General features: G+C 49.6%; 1 protein-coding gene across 2 annotated transcripts; it reads right to left on the bottom strand.

Annotated features, from left to right (window-relative positions):
• Window positions 1-622: 622 nt before the first annotated feature.
• On the bottom strand, window positions 623-16,514 carry Sun5 (Sad1 and UNC84 domain containing 5). Of its 2 annotated transcripts, XM_051143548.1 has the most exons (13): window positions 16,441-16,514; window positions 14,708-14,766; window positions 14,455-14,529; window positions 13,551-13,617; window positions 12,593-12,654; window positions 12,018-12,067; window positions 10,977-11,011; window positions 10,267-10,375; window positions 4,928-5,006; window positions 4,038-4,153; window positions 2,440-2,607; window positions 1,951-2,037; window positions 623-766 (listed from the first exon to the last, which is right to left on the bottom strand). In XM_051143548.1, exons 1-13 carry the CDS (start codon window positions 16,512-16,514, stop codon window positions 623-625), a joined length of 1,125 nt encoding a protein of 374 aa, XP_050999505.1. The 2 variants fall into 2 exon arrangements, with proteins under 2 accessions (XP_050999505.1, XP_050999506.1); XM_051143549.1 differs by lacking the exon at window positions 14,455-14,529.
• Window positions 16,515-19,426: the final 2,912 nt, after the last annotated feature.

Below are 19,426 nucleotides of genomic sequence, written 5' to 3' on the forward strand. Positions count from 1 at the left end.
TGTGGGAACTGTTCCTGGTACTTCTGTTGTTCTCAAGTAAAGGGTAGCCCAGGAGCAGATTAAACAGTCATGGCGAGGATACGCAGGCACAATAATACACAGTTTGAGGGCCAGGTAGGCATATCTGTACCTGAAAAAAAATGAAGTCCAGAGTGGGTCTTACCCAGCACTGCAGGACAAATAGTTTATAAGATCTTGAAAGACTACAGGGGCATGGCTGGGACCCCTGTTACGCTGTAATAGCCTTCATCGTGTTCCTATTGTACAGATCTGGAGACTGAGACCCTGGGAGGGTGCAGTCTTACAGAAGATAACCCATAGGTGGAGACAGAGGTCTATTTGAGTCCAGAGAGATGTCTTCTGTGCAGGAGCCAGATTGCTTGGGGTTTGTTCCTCGGACTGCTAGTGAATGACTGTGAATTCCCATAAGTCACCTGATTGCTCTGAGCTCTAACTGTCCTCCCATGTAGAAAGGGCACAGTTGGGTGTGTTATGAAGATGCCCAGGTCCCTGGCAGGCGATCCATAATGACCCACGGTACTGTTCCCAAGCCAGAGTACCCCCACTTCATCCTGGCCCAAAGACACAGACTTGGCTGGGACCAAAGAATACACTTTACTCTCTATGACAGGGGTTCTAGGTGTGAGTCTCTGGGAGCGGTTACGGAGCCGTGCACGCGCACACGGTACAGACAGGTGAAGTGAGGGTTTCCCCAGTTGCTGGAGATCTTCACCTTGACTGCAGCAAAGCCCCTGGGCGGCTGGTTCTGGAACAGAGACAGAGAGTGGCAACTCCCCCACAGGCCTCTGCTCTGTCCAGCAGAGAGGCTTTGGAAGAAAGGGGTGTTCCCATTTCACAGATGTGGGAATGGAGTCCCAGAGAGGGGAAAGGACTGCCCCAAGGCCACACAGCAGCTCAGCCTTGCAGGGTGGGGTGTGTGTCGGGGGGGAGGGAGGGTGGAAGGCTCTGAGGCCAGAAACACAGACATAGTACTGTTGGGAAGATGCCTCAGCCTTGGAGCCTTGGCAGCATTGATGCTGTGGGGCCCTCACAAGCCACTGTGCCTCTTAGGGTCTCGGTTTTCCAACTCTAAGATGAGAGTGCTAATAGATGTTTCCCTGGTTACTGTGGACATAAAAGTTCTTGGGGCAGGATGGCTCCTCAGCCTCTGGCCTGTCATGGCTTCTCTGTAAGCTTAGCCCCTCCATGCCCTGTGCCCAGAGTGATCACCCAGCTTCTCTGCTCAGTGCAAAAAGGGAGGGCCAGACTGGTGGCTCAGGCTTGTAGCCTGAGCTACATAGTGAGATACCGTCTCAAAATTTAAAAAGAGGCCTGCTGGGGCTATAGCTCAGTGGCAGAGCACTTGCACAGCAAGTGTGAGATCCTAGGTTTACCCCTCAATTCTTCTGTAAAACCCAAACCAAAACCTATTGAGTATTTTCATCTCCCTGGGGGAACTACAGAAGGGACCCTGAGGCTTGGGTCCCAGGTCTTGAGGTGAGGCTGAGGTTTGGGATGGCACTAGCCAGCTCCCAAACCTGGAAAGTCAGGCTGCCAGGTCATTCCACCCTGCTTCTGCCTGTCCCCAACTTCTTCCTCTTGGGGGGCCTCAGGTGCCCACTAGGGGTTCCTAGGATAGATAGAGGCTTTAAGTTTGGAGTCGGGAACCCCACCCAATGGGCACGATGTGTTAAACATTTGCTATCCAGGAAGGAGCGGAAGACGACTCCTGGAGGGACCAGAAAAACAGGGGAGATTAACTGGGGTCAGAAGCTCTTCCTGGGGGTGCTGCTCCAGGCCCCAGGCTGCGGCTCTATGTCTCTTCCGTTTTCTCATCTTTCAAGTAGAACCTTGATGACTGTGTACCTCTCAGGCTGTAGGGGACTCGGGGTGGGGGAGCTACACATGGGGTACACTAAGCAGATGCTCGTCCGTGGCCTCCTCAGGTACCTGGAGCGGAAACATCTGGATGGTGTTTTCTGGCTGAAACTGGAACGCCCCCAGGAACACTTCCTCCCTGGGTGGGCTCTCCATGCCCTGTGGAATCAGACAAGGGAGGCAGGAAATGCAGCAGGCGGAGACTCGCAAACTTCCGCGGGTGGGGGCGGGGCTCCTTATCCAGCCTAGTGTGTGGGACTGGAAGCTGGGGTCTAAGTCTAACATTGCTAGTGAGGGTCAGGCTGCCGACAAATCTCTGGGCTGCCCCAGGATAATGAGGCTCAGTGGTTCCTCTTGTCTCAGAAAAGCCTTGGCTGAACTACACAGCCGTCTACGTTGGTCCTGAAAGTCTCAGATGTTGCCGCGCTCTAGCTATTCCCAACCTAACTAAGCCGCATCTCCCCCCCCCCCCCCCCACCCCCAGCGATGTGGATGGGTTCTCTCAAGGTCTGGACCACCTCCCCTTCAGCCCCGCCGGACTCTCTGTCGCTGAGTGCTCACGTAGATGACGAAGTCCTTTGGTGCAGTGTCCAGGCTACCCGACAGTGAGATGGTCTTGGGAATGTGCTGCAGCGTCAGGTTGGACAGGTAGACTTTCTGGGCCAAACGGATGGTCACCTGGCCACGGTCACCGGCAAAGGCCCAGCAGTTCCCAGGAGTCACATTGGGCTGGAAGAGGCAGGTGTGAAGGTCTGTACTGGGTTGCCTGGGCTTGTTCTTTCCCCGCTTTCCACATTTTCTTTTCCATCCTTCCTGTTAGCTCCAGCAGTTCAGGGAGGGCAGGTCTTGAGTGGGGCCTCCCGCTCTGTCCTCAGAAGCTGTCCGTCCGTCCATCCATCCATCCATCCATCCATGCCCTCGTTCATTCATCTCTCACTCCCAACATTCTTTGCCTGTTTTCACTGTCAACCTGAGACTTAGACTTAGATGTGCTCTCCATTTACAGAGGAGGAAACTGAGGCACAGAGCAGGGACGTGAGGGGCCCAGGATTGTGCAGAGCTGTAAGTGCAATTGGTAATTTGGCCCTGTAACTGGCTTGCTGTTAACCACCGTGACTCATAAAGCAAGAAACCAGAAGTCTAGGATAGAAAGAGGGTGGCCTCACAGCATATAGGGAAGCTGTTCATCCAAGTAGGTGCTGGGCTTCTTAAAGACACAGTATGCACCATCCTGGTTTGGAGCCGTGATGCTAAGCTAGGGGATGGGGTGGGATGTTGGGATGCCTCCTTCAGGAGCAAGGGCCACAAGCACTTAGCTGGGAAAGTCAGGTAGGGCTGGTGGAATGGGAAGCTGGAGCTGGCCGTCCAGGCTTGGAGATATGGAGGCCTGTCAGATGCCCTGCCCCAGATGTGACTGCAGCCAAGTGTTTCACAGCCAGGTCTGACCTCTCTGTTGCCTGGGCTGTACCACACCTGTCTCCCTGGCCAGTGCTTGCTCTATTCTCTGATTCCTTTTCCCTGTCCCATGCCCTCCGTGCCAACTCACTGCCCAGTAGATCACGCTTGTCCTTGTCCAACCCAATAACAGGCTTCCCCACCCCTGGGAGGCTACTGTCCTAGGTGGACTCTAGGAGTTCCTTGAGACTAAGACCCATAGAAGGGAGGCCTGTGGCCGTGGCACTGCCTTAAGTTGATGGCTAGCATGAGATCTTAATGGCTCGTAGCTGCTGTGGGGCTTGGATGGGTTTGTTTTCCTCTCTGGGCTGCAGTTGTCCCATCTGTAAGGCAGGATTGCAGAGAGGTGAGTGTTTGGGTGCTGGCGCTGCCACACAGCACATGGCCAAGAGATCTGACTTCTTGCCATGGCATCTTTGCAAAGGATGAATATCACGGGCCCATTCCAAGGTTGCCTGAGGGTTCCCAGACCCCAAAGGGTCAGGGCTGGATGGGGTCACGGTGGCTGTCTCCTACCAGAGTCCCCTCCCCATGGCTCCTGGTCTTCCGTCTTGTGCCCCCTCTCCGGTAGCTTCCGTCTTGTCTGGCTTTGCCCCAGCTCTTTCCCGCTGCTCCTCTCAATCTTGGCCCTCCTCTGCTGTTCCTCTGCTCCTGTTCCTATCCCTCTCCTGGCCCCCTCCTACTGCCGCCTGCCCTGTCCCTGCCTCAAGGATCACATCCGGGGGCTGTGCGTAGTTCCACAGTCGGATCCAGTTCCAGTAGGAGCGAGCCTTGTTGTGGTTGTACGTGGCTGACGTTTGCTGGAAGTCGATGCTGGCCCCTGTGTGAAGGGGAGGGTCTCAGCTGCTGCTGGAGGGAGATTTGTACTGAGGGCACACTCCTGCCCTATCTGAATCCCTGCCATCTCCCGAGCTCAGTGTGCCCCTCTGGGCAATGGGATGGACACTGTTGTAAGGACCGTAAGAGCGGCTTGCCCAGGCTGTGTGCCAAGGGGACTAATGCAATGGTTTTCCCCCAGATACTGGGCTGGTGTGCTAGGAACAGGAGGCCTTGTTTGAAAAGTGGAAGGAGGCTCTGAGGCTACATTTCTTTGAGATGTGAGGTGCCTGGGTCAGCTGCTGTTGCCAGGTTGGGCCCCGTTACCACCCTCAAACAGACCCATCCCATGGGCAACTTACACATTCATGCACCTGGTGGAGTGTCCTTCCTTCCTGTTAGGTCTCAGCCCAGAAGCTTCCCAGGGAAAGGGGTCTTTTCTTACCTAGCCACCCCCTCTATTCTTCCTGAAGCCAATTTCTGACTGTCATTGGGCCCACTTGTTTGTTTCAAAAGTCTGCCTCTTTACTGCAGGGACTCCTCTGTGCAGCGAGCCCCAGGTTTCGGCGATGTAAAAAGTGAGTGGCGGTGGAGGGGCAAGGGGCAGAGTTGGAGGCCATGGACTCCTGTTGCCCACCCCAGACCCTATCAGAGAAGCCGGGTGGGAGCAGAGGTCAGTTCCGAGGCTGCCCTTCCCAGCAGCAACAGCGTGTGCATTTTAAGCAGGGTTTCTGAAGTAGGTCTCTGGTGGGCCGATGCGAGAGGCAGGTCCCTTTACCTATGGACTTCAGGGCGAAGTCTGGCTTTTCAATGTAATCGCCGTGAATCATCTTCATTATTTTCTGGGCCATTTTTTGCTGAGAAGACAGAAAATACAGGCTGTGTCTTGGTGCATATGAGCCCCATCTGTGTGTCCTTGGCAGATTGGACAGCTCTGTCACCTGCTTGTGAATGGCCCCAAAGATGACACAGTCACTGTACTGTGAGGAAACCCTGAGACACAAACAAGTTCGTGTTACAACATGCCACACAGAGAGCCCAGAGACTTAGTGAGGCCAAGGGTAGAACCTCTGGAAGAAGGCAGACCCTCACAGCAGACCCTTACAGCGGACCCTCACAGCGGACCCTCACAGCACACCCTCACAGCGCACCCTCACAGCAGACCCTCACAGCAGACCCTCACAGCACACCCTCACAGCTGACCCTCACAGCGGACCCTCACAGCGCACCCTCACAGCAGACCCTCACAGCACACCCTCACAGCGGACCCTCACAGCGGACCCTCACAGCACACCCTCACAGCGCACCCTCACAGCGGACCCTCACAGCACACCCTCACAGCGGACCCTCACAGCGGACCCTCACAGCACACCCTCACAGCGGACCCTCACAGCACACCCTCACAGCGGACCCTCACAGCTGACCCTCACAGCGGACCCTCACAGCAGACCCTCACAGCGGACCCTCACAGCAGACCCTCACAGCGCACCCTCACAGCGGACCCTCACAGCGCACCCTCACAGCGGACCCTCACAGCACACCCTCACAGCGGACCCTCACAGCGGACCCTCACAGCACACCCTCACAGCACACCCTCACAGCGGACCCTCACAGCACACCCTCACAGCGGACCCTCACAGCGGACCCTCACAGCACACCCTCACAGCGGACCCTCACAGCACACCCTCACAGCGGACCCTCACAGCAGACCCTCACAGAGGCCTTGGGTGCCTCTGAGTCTAGATTTCCTAAGTCTGTAAGATGGGGCCATCTGCTGCCATGGGTATGGGATGCGGTTAGGTATCAGAGAACTGCATGAAGGCCTACTATGTGCAGGACTGTTCTCAGCCCACCACAGTCTCTGTCATCCCCTATGGCCTTCCTGAGTGATTTTGGCAATTGTCATTCCACTTTCGAGGTAGGAATACTGCAGCACACAGGAATAAAGCTTTGGAGGCCACACAGCTGTAAGAATCAGAGGCAGCAGCCTGCCCATTTTGGGCCTCTGAGCACTCCCGTGGCTGGACAGTGGAAGACTGCAAAGCTCAGCCAAGGCCAGCTTTCTTTTCAGACACCTCCAATGGAGGCCGCTTCTGTTTCCATAACAGCTGCAGTAAGGTCTCCTGTTACAAGAACTCTTTAGTGTGTGTGTGTGTGTGTGTGTGTGTGTGTGTGTGTGTGTGTAGGTGTAGGATTGTAAGCAAAGCAGTCTTGGCAGGCTTTGCCCCTTGGACACACCATGGATACATTGTGATAGACTGGATGGAGCCATCCTGGGTCTGAAATTCAGGAAGCGACCAGGGACTCTGGCCGGGCTATTGTGTTTCTAATCGAACATTGATGGGGGCAGGGATCCTGACCCAGATCGGCCACTGTACACCTGAGAGAGAAACAGGCAGAGAGGAGAGAAAAAGGCTACGGATTTTAAAACAAGATCACAGGTGAATTTGGGGAAACGACCAGCTTACAGGCTGGACCAGCGTGCAGGCCAATGACACCCGGGGGTCCGTTGCATGGAACAGATTCCAAAAGGTTTACTCTTGTTTCCCTTTAACCCTTTTCCCATCTTATATAGGATAGTTGGGCTGCATAATAAAGTCTAATAGTTAAAAAAAAAAAAAAAAAAACAGAGCCAACATGTGTGAGTGTGTGTCCTGCCCATCAGTCTGGACTAGGGCAGAAAAGATGCTTTGTGACTGAGTCCTAAGGGCTTACAGTGCTGCTTATGTCTCTGGGATTTCTTTCAAAGTCACATGTTGTGAAGAAGCCAGGTCATGTGACAGGCGATCTGTGGGTGCTTTGGTTAATGGTGATTATGGTTTGAACATGGTCCGTAAGCAGGTGCTACTATTTTCAGAGGCTCTGGGAACCTTAGGAGTTGGGTCTAACTGACATAAGTAAGTCACTGAGATGTGTCCCTGGGCACTATATTGTGCTCTGGTCCTTCCTGTTGTTGATGCACTCATTTCCTGTTGGCCATGAGCTAAGTTAAACAGCCTCTGGCATACACGAGGGTGGCGGGGTGGGGGTGGGGGCACCTGCCGTGATGTTCTGTCTAAGCACACAGGTCCAAGCAAACGTTGACCAAGTCCACTAAAACCCTGAGCCAAAAATATACCCCCCCCCCCATTTAAGTTGTCACACTATGTATTTAGTCACAATGACTATAAAGCGCAGAAAGTTGGTACCGGAAGAGTGAGGCTATTGCTCTGGCTAACCCTGACCATGTGGTTCGTAGGCTTTTGAAGTGGGTTTGTGGGAGGAATTTGCAGGAGCAGAGCTTAGTAGTACTGAAGACAAGCATCTGGACAGTTCAGGACAGGCTCATGTGCTTTCGGATGGGGCTGATGACTCCACCAGGATTTGGACCAGGGGGCACTCTTGTTGCACTCTGGTAAGGAACGTGTCCACCTTTATTTCCATGTTCCACTTCATAGAACTTCCTTCCACTTTATGGAAGGCTGGGTTTAAATGCGAGGGGCTAATCAACCTATTTGGAGGAAGTTCTAACAAAGTATAGCATTTAAGCAATGTCATAGCTGTTGCTGGCTGCTTTTCAGCTGGGTTTGCAGCAAGAGTCAGGAACAAAGAACAGAGCAGAAATATTTGATTTGACTAGAAAAAGAACTTTTAAAAGTTGTGGGGAAGGATGGCCCTGGTTCTTAAATAGATTAACACTACTAAAGAGAAATCTAGCACCTTTCATCAGGACAACAGGAATGTGTCTTAATGGCATCTCGAGATCTGGCTAGACTCCACTGCACCAGGTAAAAGGGTATGAAAAAACAAATTCATTTTATAGATTTACCCTTGAGAAGAAAGTGCCTCTGGGGTTCCCTGGTCACAAGGATTGTGTAAAAAAAAGTGTTTATCCAGGATTGGTTTTGCTGTGTTCAGCCACTTAGGCTTTCAGAGGCTACACTAGCCATGGTCCAAGGAAGCCTGGCTTCTACTTGAGTTAGCCCAGACCTCGGCATCCGTACGAGAGTTACAGGATCACAGAGGCTTCCACCCAGACTTTAGAGGAGGGTTTTGTAGGCTAGGTGAAGTGTCCCCAGGTTGACCTGTGACGCTGTAAGATGGAAGCTTGAGCCACAGTGGAAAGAGCCTTGGAAGACAGAGATGACAGGACCATGGGATATTTGTCCCTGGTGAGGAAGGTGCCCCTGGGATCTGGGATTTTATATTCATGTGAGGCTAGAAGGTAAAATGCAAGGCCCAAGGGCCCTCAAACACACAGTCAGGCTTTCCCATGAAGACATTTGGCAAAATGTTGAATGAATTTGGATTCCTATCCAATAAGCTAAATACTTCTAAGTAATCTTAAAGAATTTTTAATCTTGATCTGTCTAAACTAGCTTAATACCCACCACGAAAGAAGTGGTACTTTATCCTTCCTACAAAACAAAGTGGCTTTCCTGAGTGATGACTGTAATTGTGTGAGGTGAATAGAGTTCTTTTATATCCTGTCAAGAAAACACTAAAAACCACTAGACATTAAGTGACAATACCAAAAGCTGATAGCAAGCAAGAAAAAGAAAAAGAGAAACAGAAAATCATAGAGAATCCATATGTCAGAGTTAGTGGAAAAAGATTTTAAAATAACTATGATTAGTATCTTAAAAAAAAAAACTGACAAATTGATGGTAGAATTACATCTATGAAAGAAAAAATCTATTAAACATGAATTCTAAAGTATATAGAACATTTTATATATTGGATTTTATATATTTAGTATGTTAAATATATTATATATGTAGAATTTTATATGTATCTAAATATATATTCTATATATTTAGAATTTATATTCAATATATAAAATGAATGGTTGGTTTTATTTACAGGACACAGTATTACGAGTAAGTTTGAAGAAAGTTGAGCTAAAACTGTCAAAATTTAGGTCATACAGAAAAAGAATGAAAAACAAATCAGGTAGGAAGCACTAGGAGCCTACTCTATAGGTCTGTCTCTATAGGTCTCCACTCTATAGGTCTCTACTCTATAGGTCTCCACTCTATAGGTCTCCACTCTATAGGTCTCTATAGGTCTCCACTCTATAGGTCTCCACTCTATAGGTCTCTACTCTATAGGTCTCCACTCTATAGGTCTCTATAGGTCTCCACTCTATAGGTCTCCACTCTATAGGTCTCCACTCTATAGGTCTCCACTCTATAGGTCTCCACTCTATAGGTCTCTACCCTATAGGTCTCCACTCTATAGGTCTCTATAGGTCTCTACTCTATAGGTCTCCACTCTATAGGTCTCTGCTCTATAGGTCTCTACTCTATAGGTCTCTATAGGTCTCCACTCTATAGGTCTCCACTCTATAGGTCTCCACTCTATAGGTCTCTACTCTATAGGTCTCTATAGGTCTCCACTCTATAGGTCTCCACTCTATAGGTCTCTACTCTATAGGTCTCCACTCTATAGGTCTCTACTCTATAGGTCTCCACTCTATAGGTCTCCACTCTATAGGTCTCCACTCTATAGGTCTCTACTCTATAGGTCTAGCATAGATATAATCATAATACAAGAGAGTTTACGGGGAAGAAGGAATATTTTAAGAGATAAAAGCTAGGACTTTTAAGAAGTTATTGAAAAAATACAATGCAATTTTCAGTAATAGTAAACCCTAGGCAGGTTATACTGACACAAAAAGAATATTACAAGTTTCTAGGGATAAAAATAAAGCCAAAGCAAACACCAGATTATATCCAAAGGGTAAAAGTTAAGAATGGTACAATTTTCAATAGCAACAGTAAAGCTAGAACACAATGACGGACTTCCTTCAGAATTTTCAGGGGAAACTTTCCTTATTAAAGTTCTGTACCCAGAAAAACTATCAATTAAGTGGAAGGATAGAATAAGGATATTTTAAAACATGCAAGCTCATGCATATGTATGTACACATATTTACATATGCATATACACACACACACACACACACACATATATATAAAATTCTCTTACACTTTTGTAGAAAGTTATTGGTTGGGTGAAGATACACTCCATTAAGATGAGGTGTGGAACCAAGGGAAGAAGATAACGGGATTAAAAAAAAAAAACCGGCATCAGCAAAGACATTGGGTAGTGAAGGGTCCAATGGCAGCATCTCACCTCATCAGACATGGCTTCCATCTCCTGGAGTTTGGCAATGAGCTGGTTCATGCTACCTCGTAGGTCCTGGATTTCCCCAGTGTGATGTCGTACCTTCTCCTGGTACATCCTTATCAACAAGGAGATAAAGCAAGAACTGGCTGCTTTATGACGTTGCTATTGCTACCATTTTGTGAGTAAGCTCTCATAGATGACCTTTAACCCTTGCGCTCTCCTGGCTCCACCACTCATACGCCTCACTCAGGTTCTCACTCCTAGAGCACGGCTCCTTCTGTCCCTTTTGTTTGGAATATCTGTAAGTCCAGCTCAATCCTTCCAAAATATTCACGAGCAGTTTTCATCTGTAGGTAAGAATGCTGTCACTGGGCAGTGGCTTGTTAGTGAACACTTCTCCTCAGCAACCATTTTCTGAGTGCTGATTATAAGCCGGGAACTAGTCAAGAAATTTCACTTTTCTCCCCCTGATTCCTGTTTACCAAAAACAACATGAAAACTTTGCCCCACTTCACAAATGACGAGTCAAAAGTCCAGAAAAAAAGAGATGACTTGCATAAATTCAGTGAGATAGAATTCACGGGTGCTAGGATTTGAACCCAGGTTGGTCTGGCTGTTGGTATGTATTTTTAGCTAAGGAAATACCCCGGTTCTAACTATACCTGACATTTTTTTTTTTTTAGGAGAAAATAGGACTAGTGAGTAAGTTCTCTTACCTCAGGCTCTGGAGTGGACTGTTGATGCTGTCATCCTGGTGGAGTGTTGAAGAAAGCAGGTTGTCAGGTGGTCTAATCCGGGCCCGATGAAATCCTCACCTCTGTGCTCTCTCACGGCCATGAATCCATCTGCTCATCCACCTTCATTTTTAATCTCCCATCCACCCAGTCACTCTCACCATCTTCCCAAGTTCGAAGCTCTTCTTCTCCGTCCTTACTCATCCATCCATCTATTCATCCATCCTCCAATCCATTCTTCTGTTCACACTCCCATATGGTAGCCAACCACCCAACACTGACAATGGCAGCCCCTTTGTACTTAGCACTGACATGGCTGTTGCTTGTATGAGCCAGCCCTGCCTGCTTTCTTTAAGAGGTTGCCAGGATAGCTGGAGAGACGGGCATGCTAGTGACAACAGAGGAAAGGGGCAAATGTGACCTCCTTTGCTTTGGTGTGTCTGGAGGTTGATCTTCCAGACAGACCGCAAAGAATACAATGCCTTACACTCTAAGTGTAATGTGCCGTTGTAATGGAGAGAGAGAGAGAGAGAGAGAGAGAGAGAGAGAGAGAGAGAGAGAGAGAGAGAGAGAGAGAGAGAGAGATTGATTCTTTCAGGCCAAAGGTCTCTGTGACATTCTCTGTCAGGAACTCTGGTCACTGGTTTTCTTTGTTCTTCCTCAGGGAAAAAGAAAACCCTGATGTGGTGGGTCTCAAGCCACTGAAGCGGAGCGTGGGGAGAACAGTGCGGTTCCTCACAGTCTTATTTTAGATAAGGGTCCAGAGAAAGGGAGCTGGGCCACGGCTGGGCTGAACGACAGGAAAGCCATCTGATGGTGGGTGGATGACTGTGTGTGGTTGTCGAGAGTCACGTGTGCAGGAGGGAGGGGTTCCAGGTGGGCGGAGCGACAAAGATAGCAAATTGAATCTGGGATGAGTCAAGAGTGGACCATCACCCGGATTCAGTGAGAGTGAGAGAAAACTACAGAGGGCATCTTATGTGGGACAGTCAGCAGTGGGGCATGGAGGGCGCTCACACTCACCTGCCAGACTTCCATTTTGGATGGTAAGTGCATGGAAAACATCCAGAAGCCTATGGGCCGTGAGAACAAAAATGAGGCACTTACATCAGAAGGCTCAACGCTTGGGTTCAGGGATGGAGGCATCGAGGTTAGGTTTGTGCAACTTTTGGAGAAGTCACTTAATCCCTTAGTAGCTCAGTTCCCTCCTCTGTAAAGATGCAGATAAAGTCGTATTTTTATCATGCTCAATGATGTCCTTTGGGAGATGTGCGCCACACAAGCTAAGTGACACACACTCACCTCCTTCGACCTTGTATCTCAGCCTTGCTGTCGAGTGGACAAACAGAAGGCAGGGCGGGTCTTTTTTTTTTTTTTTCATTTTGCAAGCTCCTTTATTTAACAGTCCTTAAAACATATTTGATGGTCCTAATTTTGAAAAGCTTTTAGAGCATTTCTTGGCTTCTGCAACTGTTCAGGGAGGGTAACTGGTAGCATGATACACAGCGCCATGTCTGAGCTAGAACCCTGGGCTCCCTCCCCTGGAATGAGCCGAAGCCCGGCTATGCCTCCCCCCTGACAGGGCCCCGGAGACACACCAAAAGCACAGAGGACCAGAAGTCCCATCTTCTCCATCAGTTTCTGGCAGAGCAGCTTGAACCTAAGTGGCAGAATGGCCACAGTCAAGGTCGGCGGAAGTGTCTGGCTTGTCTCCCCTTGTCCTCACTCCACTGTCCCATCTATCTGCCCATTGTCCCTTTCCATCCCCCTCCTTAATGAGCTTCTCCTCCAGGGACCAGCTCTAATACCTCCTCCTTTCAGGATCCCCAGAGTCACCTCCCTCACTCTGAAATCTCAGCCTGGTCCTGCTGCCCACCCGGCTGGAAGGCCATGGTGGAGGGAGGGAAAGGCTGCCCTCCCCCCCAGGAGCCATTCCAGAAACAGTTAAAAATGTAAAGTTCGAATGAGTGTGCCGGACATCTCAGAAGAAGGGGCTTATCAAGACAAAGGGAGGGGCTGGAGAGATGGCTCGCGGTTAAGAGCACTGTCTTGCTCTTCCAGAGGTCCTGAGTTCAATTCCCAGCAACCATATGGTGGCTCACAACCATCTATAATGTGATCTGGTGCCCTCTTCTGATGTGCAGGTGTATATGCAAGTAGAACACTGTATACACAATAAGTAAATAAATAATTAAAAAAAAAAAAAGACAAAGGGAGAGAAGCGAATGTGGGGTGAGGTCATTCTAGACAGGAAGAACCCTGGCAAAGGAGTAACATGGGAACCTGGGTGGGGTGTTCAAGGAGTGAGAAGCCCAGGTTTGCAAGGCCCTGTGGGTCCATTGAGGGAAGCAGAGGGAGTGAGGGCATCCAGGAAAAGAAGAGTGGAGCAAGGTCATGCTGGGGAGTGTAGCAATGGGGACCCAGAGCGGGGCTGGGATGGAGGATGTGACAAAAGACAGACCAATGATAGCTCATCTGGTCAGATTAGCAGGTGGAGAGGTAAACTAACACGGGTACAGCCATTGTCCCCCCTCCCCTCCCCCCTCTCCTGTTTACCTGCAGGTGTTAAGTAGGACTTGCTGGGCCTGAGTCCTCAGGAAGCAGGCCAGGCAGGTGAGCCAGGCTGAAGAGGAGACAGGAGGGCAGCAAGATGTTGTACTCTCATCTTGGCCCATTGTAAGCACTCATTGTCTGTTCTGGGCCTTGGGGATCACCTTGGAGCTTGGAAGCCCTTTTTGATTTGATGGTTGGGCCCAAGGTAGCCCCTGGATCAGCTTATGCAAACAGCCAGGAGTTCAAGGCCTATGAGTAAGCCTCTCTTGAGGTGCCAGTTAATAGAGCCTGATACATTTGGCCGCACAAAAGATGGCATGCATGTTAGTGCCGTTTCTGGGTGCCAGGAGCCTGTCCTTGTAGGGTTCATGTCTGGAGTGCAGCATGGTTAGGTTATGAAGTGGGGCTTCAGGATATATGAGGTGGTGGGAATATGCATGGGGGAAAGGAGAATGGAAAAGAAAGTAGGTGCTTGCTTGGGAGACTGTTAGATGGTAAATTGGATGAGACCATGGAGAGAGCCAGAGGGCTGGCGGACGGAGAGGGGGATGACTGTGCTGAGAAATGAACATACAGGGGAAGTGATGGATGGCTCAGTGGAGTGGATAGCTAGAGGATGGGGGAATGGATGGGTGGGTAGATGGATATTGGATGGATTGCTGGGCGGATCAATGGAGCCAAAGCAGAGGGGGACTTGGGGACTGGTCCTCCTGTACCAGCAAGCATACAAGCATTTTACCTCCCCTTCCAGGGAGGTCCTGCCTGGAATGGCTAGGGCAGCCTGTAGCTCCATGCATACACTGCTACGCAGGGCAGCCTGAGTTCTAGAAGAGCCTGGTCTGAATCTGGCCCCCCATTCCCTCGGCCCCTGCCTGGCACTCAAGATAGTTCCTCCACATATACGTACACATATATCCCAGTATGAACTGGGTTAGGCTGAGGCCTGGGGTGTTGATGCGGAGAGGCAACAGGAAAGCGTCATCTGCAGAGAACACAGACCACGAGGTCCCCTGCCAGCCTCAGGACATAGGCTTGCAGAGACCCCGGGCCTCCTCCGGACATGGAGTATGCATCCTTGCTGCTCTACCCCCACCCCCACCTCCCCACCCCCCACTTCACACCAGGTGCCAGTGAAGCCCCAGGACTCTGTTCTTGCTCACTCATGTTTGCTGAGGAAATCTCTGCTGCTCTGCTGGTGGTGTGGCTCCTTTGGGCGCCCCTGAGGATGACAAGGTTCGCAATCACATTTTATACCTTGCAAGATCCGTGGGGCCACCACATTTCAGACCAAGAAGCTGTGAACCAGGGACAGAGTAAGTCTGGATGACCTCAAATCCAGGTCTCTTTTGGACAAGGGCTGTGGGTAATGTGGCTATCATGGGATGGTCCTGGCTGCCCAAAGCCTATTGCAGCCCTCCCATTCCCCTTGTGGTGACTGACTCAAGGAGAGCTGGGGAACAGAGGGGTCGGTGGCTCTGAGGGTGTGGGACTGGAAAAAGCTTTTCTTTGCTGAAATGAGGCTCACAGAGGCCATGCCTACTCTCTTCCTCCCTAGAGGAATGCTTTTCCATGACACCGGACCTGAGATAGCCTGGTGACAAAAAGGAAGGGCAACAGCACATTGGGAGCCTGGAATTTGGGAGGCACCAGAGACCTCTCGAGTTCACTCACCCTGATACCATCCCCACCTTACTAGGGAGATAGAAACATCTTTATTTTGTAAGATAGCAATCCCTAAACATTTTTTATTTGATTTTTTCTATATTTGTGTGTTTTTTTACTAAGAAACCACACATCTAGCTGTTGTATTTTGGATACTAAACATCTCTAGATGGGTTAAAGAGTTGGTTTCCAGGGTAGTTTTTGGAGGAGTTGTGGGCTTCTAAGAGGCAGGGCCCAGTGGATGGTCCTTAGCTCACTGGGTACATGTCCTGGAAAGGGATACGTGTTTCCCAGATCTTCCCCTTTCTCTCTTGGCTTCTTGGCTTATGACATGACTGTCCTTCTCACCATACTCTTGCCATGCTGTGTTGTTACGAAACAAACAAACAAACAAAAAAACCTAAACCAAACCAAAACAAATACACTGGGCCTTTAGTTATGGATGAGAACTTCCAAACCATGAGTCAAAGCAACCTTTTTCTCCTTGTAAGCCAGTCATCACAGGTACTTTGCTACAGTGATAGAACAGTGTCTCACAGTGTCCAGCTGTTGTAAACATATAACTGGCCTTGCCCAGATGTAAGATTCATGCTTTCCCAAGGCCTTTGTGGCATGGCAGGGTGACCAGTGTACCTCAAGATAACCAGAAGACAGGAGCTTGAAGGTTCCTAACACAAAGATCTGTTCATTGCCCTGATCTCACCATCACACATGTATCATATGTACCACGTTACTGTCACATTGCACCTGAGAAACACACAATTACTATGTGCCAACTTAAAAGCAAAGGACAAGGTAATCATAGAAAAGGATGAGCTAAAATTCCCAGGTTTTAAACAATTTCTTCCTTCCTTTATGGTTTGTTCTGTATACCCTCTTGTAAGTAGGTATCGTTTCAAATTGGAATTCCTCTTTGCTCTTGACAAAAAAGGAGGTAGAGATATTTGTTTCCCCAAGGCCAGCCTGCGGTACATTAAGACAGTGAGCATGTGGGGCTGATGCAATAGTGCAGTCACAGCTCACTGTACAGAGCACAACACACAGTAGGTACTCAATAAGTCCACACTGAAATGATGATTGCTTTGTGCTCTGCCATTGTCAGGAGACCTTGGGGAAGCTACTTTGAGCCTCTCTGTCCTCTGCAGCTACTTCTATAAGGACAGTTGACAAAGCCTACTTATTCCCAAGAAACTCTAATGAGCTGGGGAAAGGTAGGAGCTGCTGGCCTCACCTCCTGGGCCTGGCACTGTGGCCCATGTCTTCAGGTAGGATACATACGTCCCCAGTGTTCCTTGTCCGAGGCATTGATTTCCCTTTTCAAGAACTGAGGTCAGTGAGGATGGAAATCTATGAGCGTCAATGAGGAAGAAGTGGCCGCCACTGCTGCCACTGCCTCTGAGCATCCCCTGGAAGGTGACATGGAATTTACTGGGTCAGGTGGAACTGTCAGCCCTGTGACCTCATAGAGCACTTGGACCCCAAGTCTGTAGCCTGGCCTCAGAACCTACCTTCTGAGGACCGATTTTCCATTTTGAAAATGGGAAAATTGAAGCTGCAGGGCAGGGAAGGCTATGCCAGGGTGGAGGCTGGGCAGCGGCAAGAATGGATGTCCCCACAATCAAGCCACCATTCTTTCTCCTAAGACTCTTTGCTGCCCACAGGCTTCCCCGGCCTTATTGCCTTCTCAGGCTGCATGTGAATACATTTTCTAATGCTGAGCTCACTGGCTAGTGTTTACCACACAAAATGACATTCTTTCTGCTGGCATTTTAATAAAGTCACCCCTTTTCACTAGGGAAAAAGGGAAGCACCACAGTGGAAATGTCTGGTTAGATAGCCTTACTCCCACTCCCCTTGCTAAAAGACAGCCTGACCCTTCCAATTGTGAAGCTGAATAGACTTTACTTTTACCCTGTGGTGGTGGCCACGGCTCAGAACTGTGGGCTAAGAACCTGTGGGAAATGGCATCACAGCCCCCAGAAAGCTCAAGGCTATTACAGATGTAAAAGCAAGAAACTCCCACTCCAATCCTGCTGGTTGGGGATGGAGGCGGGGCCAGGAGCCAGTGACGAAAAGGGGCTGAAGGAAATAAAAAAACAGCCCTCTCCTGAAGTCTTAGCATAGGACAACAGCTCTGCCAACACCTCAGTGATTCTCTCCTGGTGGGACTTGCTTAAACTTCTGACCTCCAGAGCGGCATATTTGAGGGTAGGGAATGCAGCTCAGTTAACAGACTGTTTGCTTGGCATGCATGAAGCCCTGGGTTCTACACCCAGTGCCCAACAAGATGGGAAACACGGAAGCAGGATGATCAGAAGTTCAAGGTCATCCCTGACTACAAAGCAAGTTAGAGGCTAGCCTGGGCTATCATGAGACCCTATATTTTGTTATTATAATTTATTCACATTATGTCCCAATTGTTATCCCCTTGTTCTTATCTTCCCATTTCTCCCCCCTCCTTCCTCCCTCTTCTGCCCTAGTCCTGTCTCCTAGACCTCTGACAGATGCTCTCCTCACCCACTGTCTGGCCACAGCCTATCAGGTCTCATCTGGATAGCCTGCATCCCCTTCCTCTGTGGGCCTGCAAGGCTGTCCTGCCAAGGGGCCATGATCAAATCGTGGGCACCAGAGTGCATGTCAGAGGCTCAGGGCAGTTCCCACCCCCTAACCCGTCCCCCCTCCCCATGGAGAATTAGCTGTCCATCAGCTACATCTGAAAGACACTGTCAACAGAGCAAAAATGACAGCCTACAGACTGGGAAAAGATCTCCACCAACCCTACATCCGGCAAAGGGCTAATATCCAAAATATATAAAGAACCCAATAAATTAAACAACAACAAGCCAAATAATCCTATTAAAAATGGGGTACAGAGCTAAACAGAGAATTCTTAACGGGAATATTAAAGAAATGCTCAACATCCTTAGTCATCAGTGAAATGCAAATCAAACTGATTCTGAGATTCCATCTTACACCTATCAGAATGACTAAGATTAAAAAGAAAAAATCTTTGAGTTTCTAAGTGTGGTGATTTGTCATAGCAGCCGCCTGAGAATGCCCAGTGAAGGAGAAACTCAAATCTTGATACTAATTTTTATAAGGCCTTTCGACAGTTCATTTATTCAACACAATCTAGCACTGAGTATGTTCCAGCGCAGGGCATGGGGTTGGGCAAAAGACCTTCCCTCTTTGGGGCCCTTGGCAGAGTACCTTGGATACAGGAGGTGCCTGGCCAACAGGGCTTGCCATGGCCGCGTGGAGGCCACAGGTTCTGGAGAAGCTGCTGGCGAAGACTCTCCCTTTGTTTCACCTGGATATTACCCAAGTGTCCCTTCTGCTGGAAGCGCCGAATAAGAGGAAGTATCCATGTCAAAGGCAAACACTAAGGATGGCATTGGTCAATATTTGTATGTCTCTTCACTGTATGTGATGAGTGAGCCGAAGGACGTGATCTCGGGTGATGGTGGGCAAAGCCCTGCCGCTGCCGGGAGTGGGACGTGAGCGGCTTTTGATGCCTCATTCCTTCTGCTTCTGTGATTGGGGCCAGGAACCCTGACTGAGAGGCAGGGCTATCTTTCCAGGGACATTTGATAGGGTCTGCAGTCCATTAAGCACTGGTGAGGATCCAGCCCCAGCTAGGTCTGGGCTCCAAGCTTAGCATTTGGGCTGGTGTGGTAAGCAGGAGTCACATGAGGCTCTAGAGTAGGAGAGTGCCCCCCCCCAGTTCACTTGTGGTCACTGTGACCCAGGTGAATCACTCCGAGGGATAGAAGGAAGTTCCTGCAGCCAACCCATTGCCTCCTGCGCATATGTGTATACACATGTGAGCACATGTGCATGATACCCCTACCCCAGGAAGCAGTCCACTGCCTTTACATACACACATCCTAGACCCACAGTCCCTTTCACTCATAGCCCAGCATATCTGTACACAGAACTCGTCACACCGTGTCCTTTAAGTGACATCATTAATCAAGATGCCACCATGCCATGTTACCTACACATTCCCAGATACCCCCATTTCTGTCTGGTATCAGTCCCTGCGACCTTATGTGTGTGCACATGTAATGGTGCACACGCAACCCCATGCTCACATACATGCCATCTTTTCCTCCACATACGATGGGCCACTCCTACTGTGACAGATGTGAGTGTGGAGAGAGCTGGTATGCCAAGCAACACTGAGTCATCCACACCGTTTTCTGTTTCCTTTGCAC

The sequence above is a fragment of the Acomys russatus genome, chromosome 4, assembly GCF_903995435.1.
Source record: "Acomys russatus chromosome 4, mAcoRus1.1, whole genome shotgun sequence".
In the NCBI taxonomy this organism is placed as follows: Eukaryota; Metazoa; Chordata; class Mammalia; order Rodentia; family Muridae; genus Acomys; species Acomys russatus.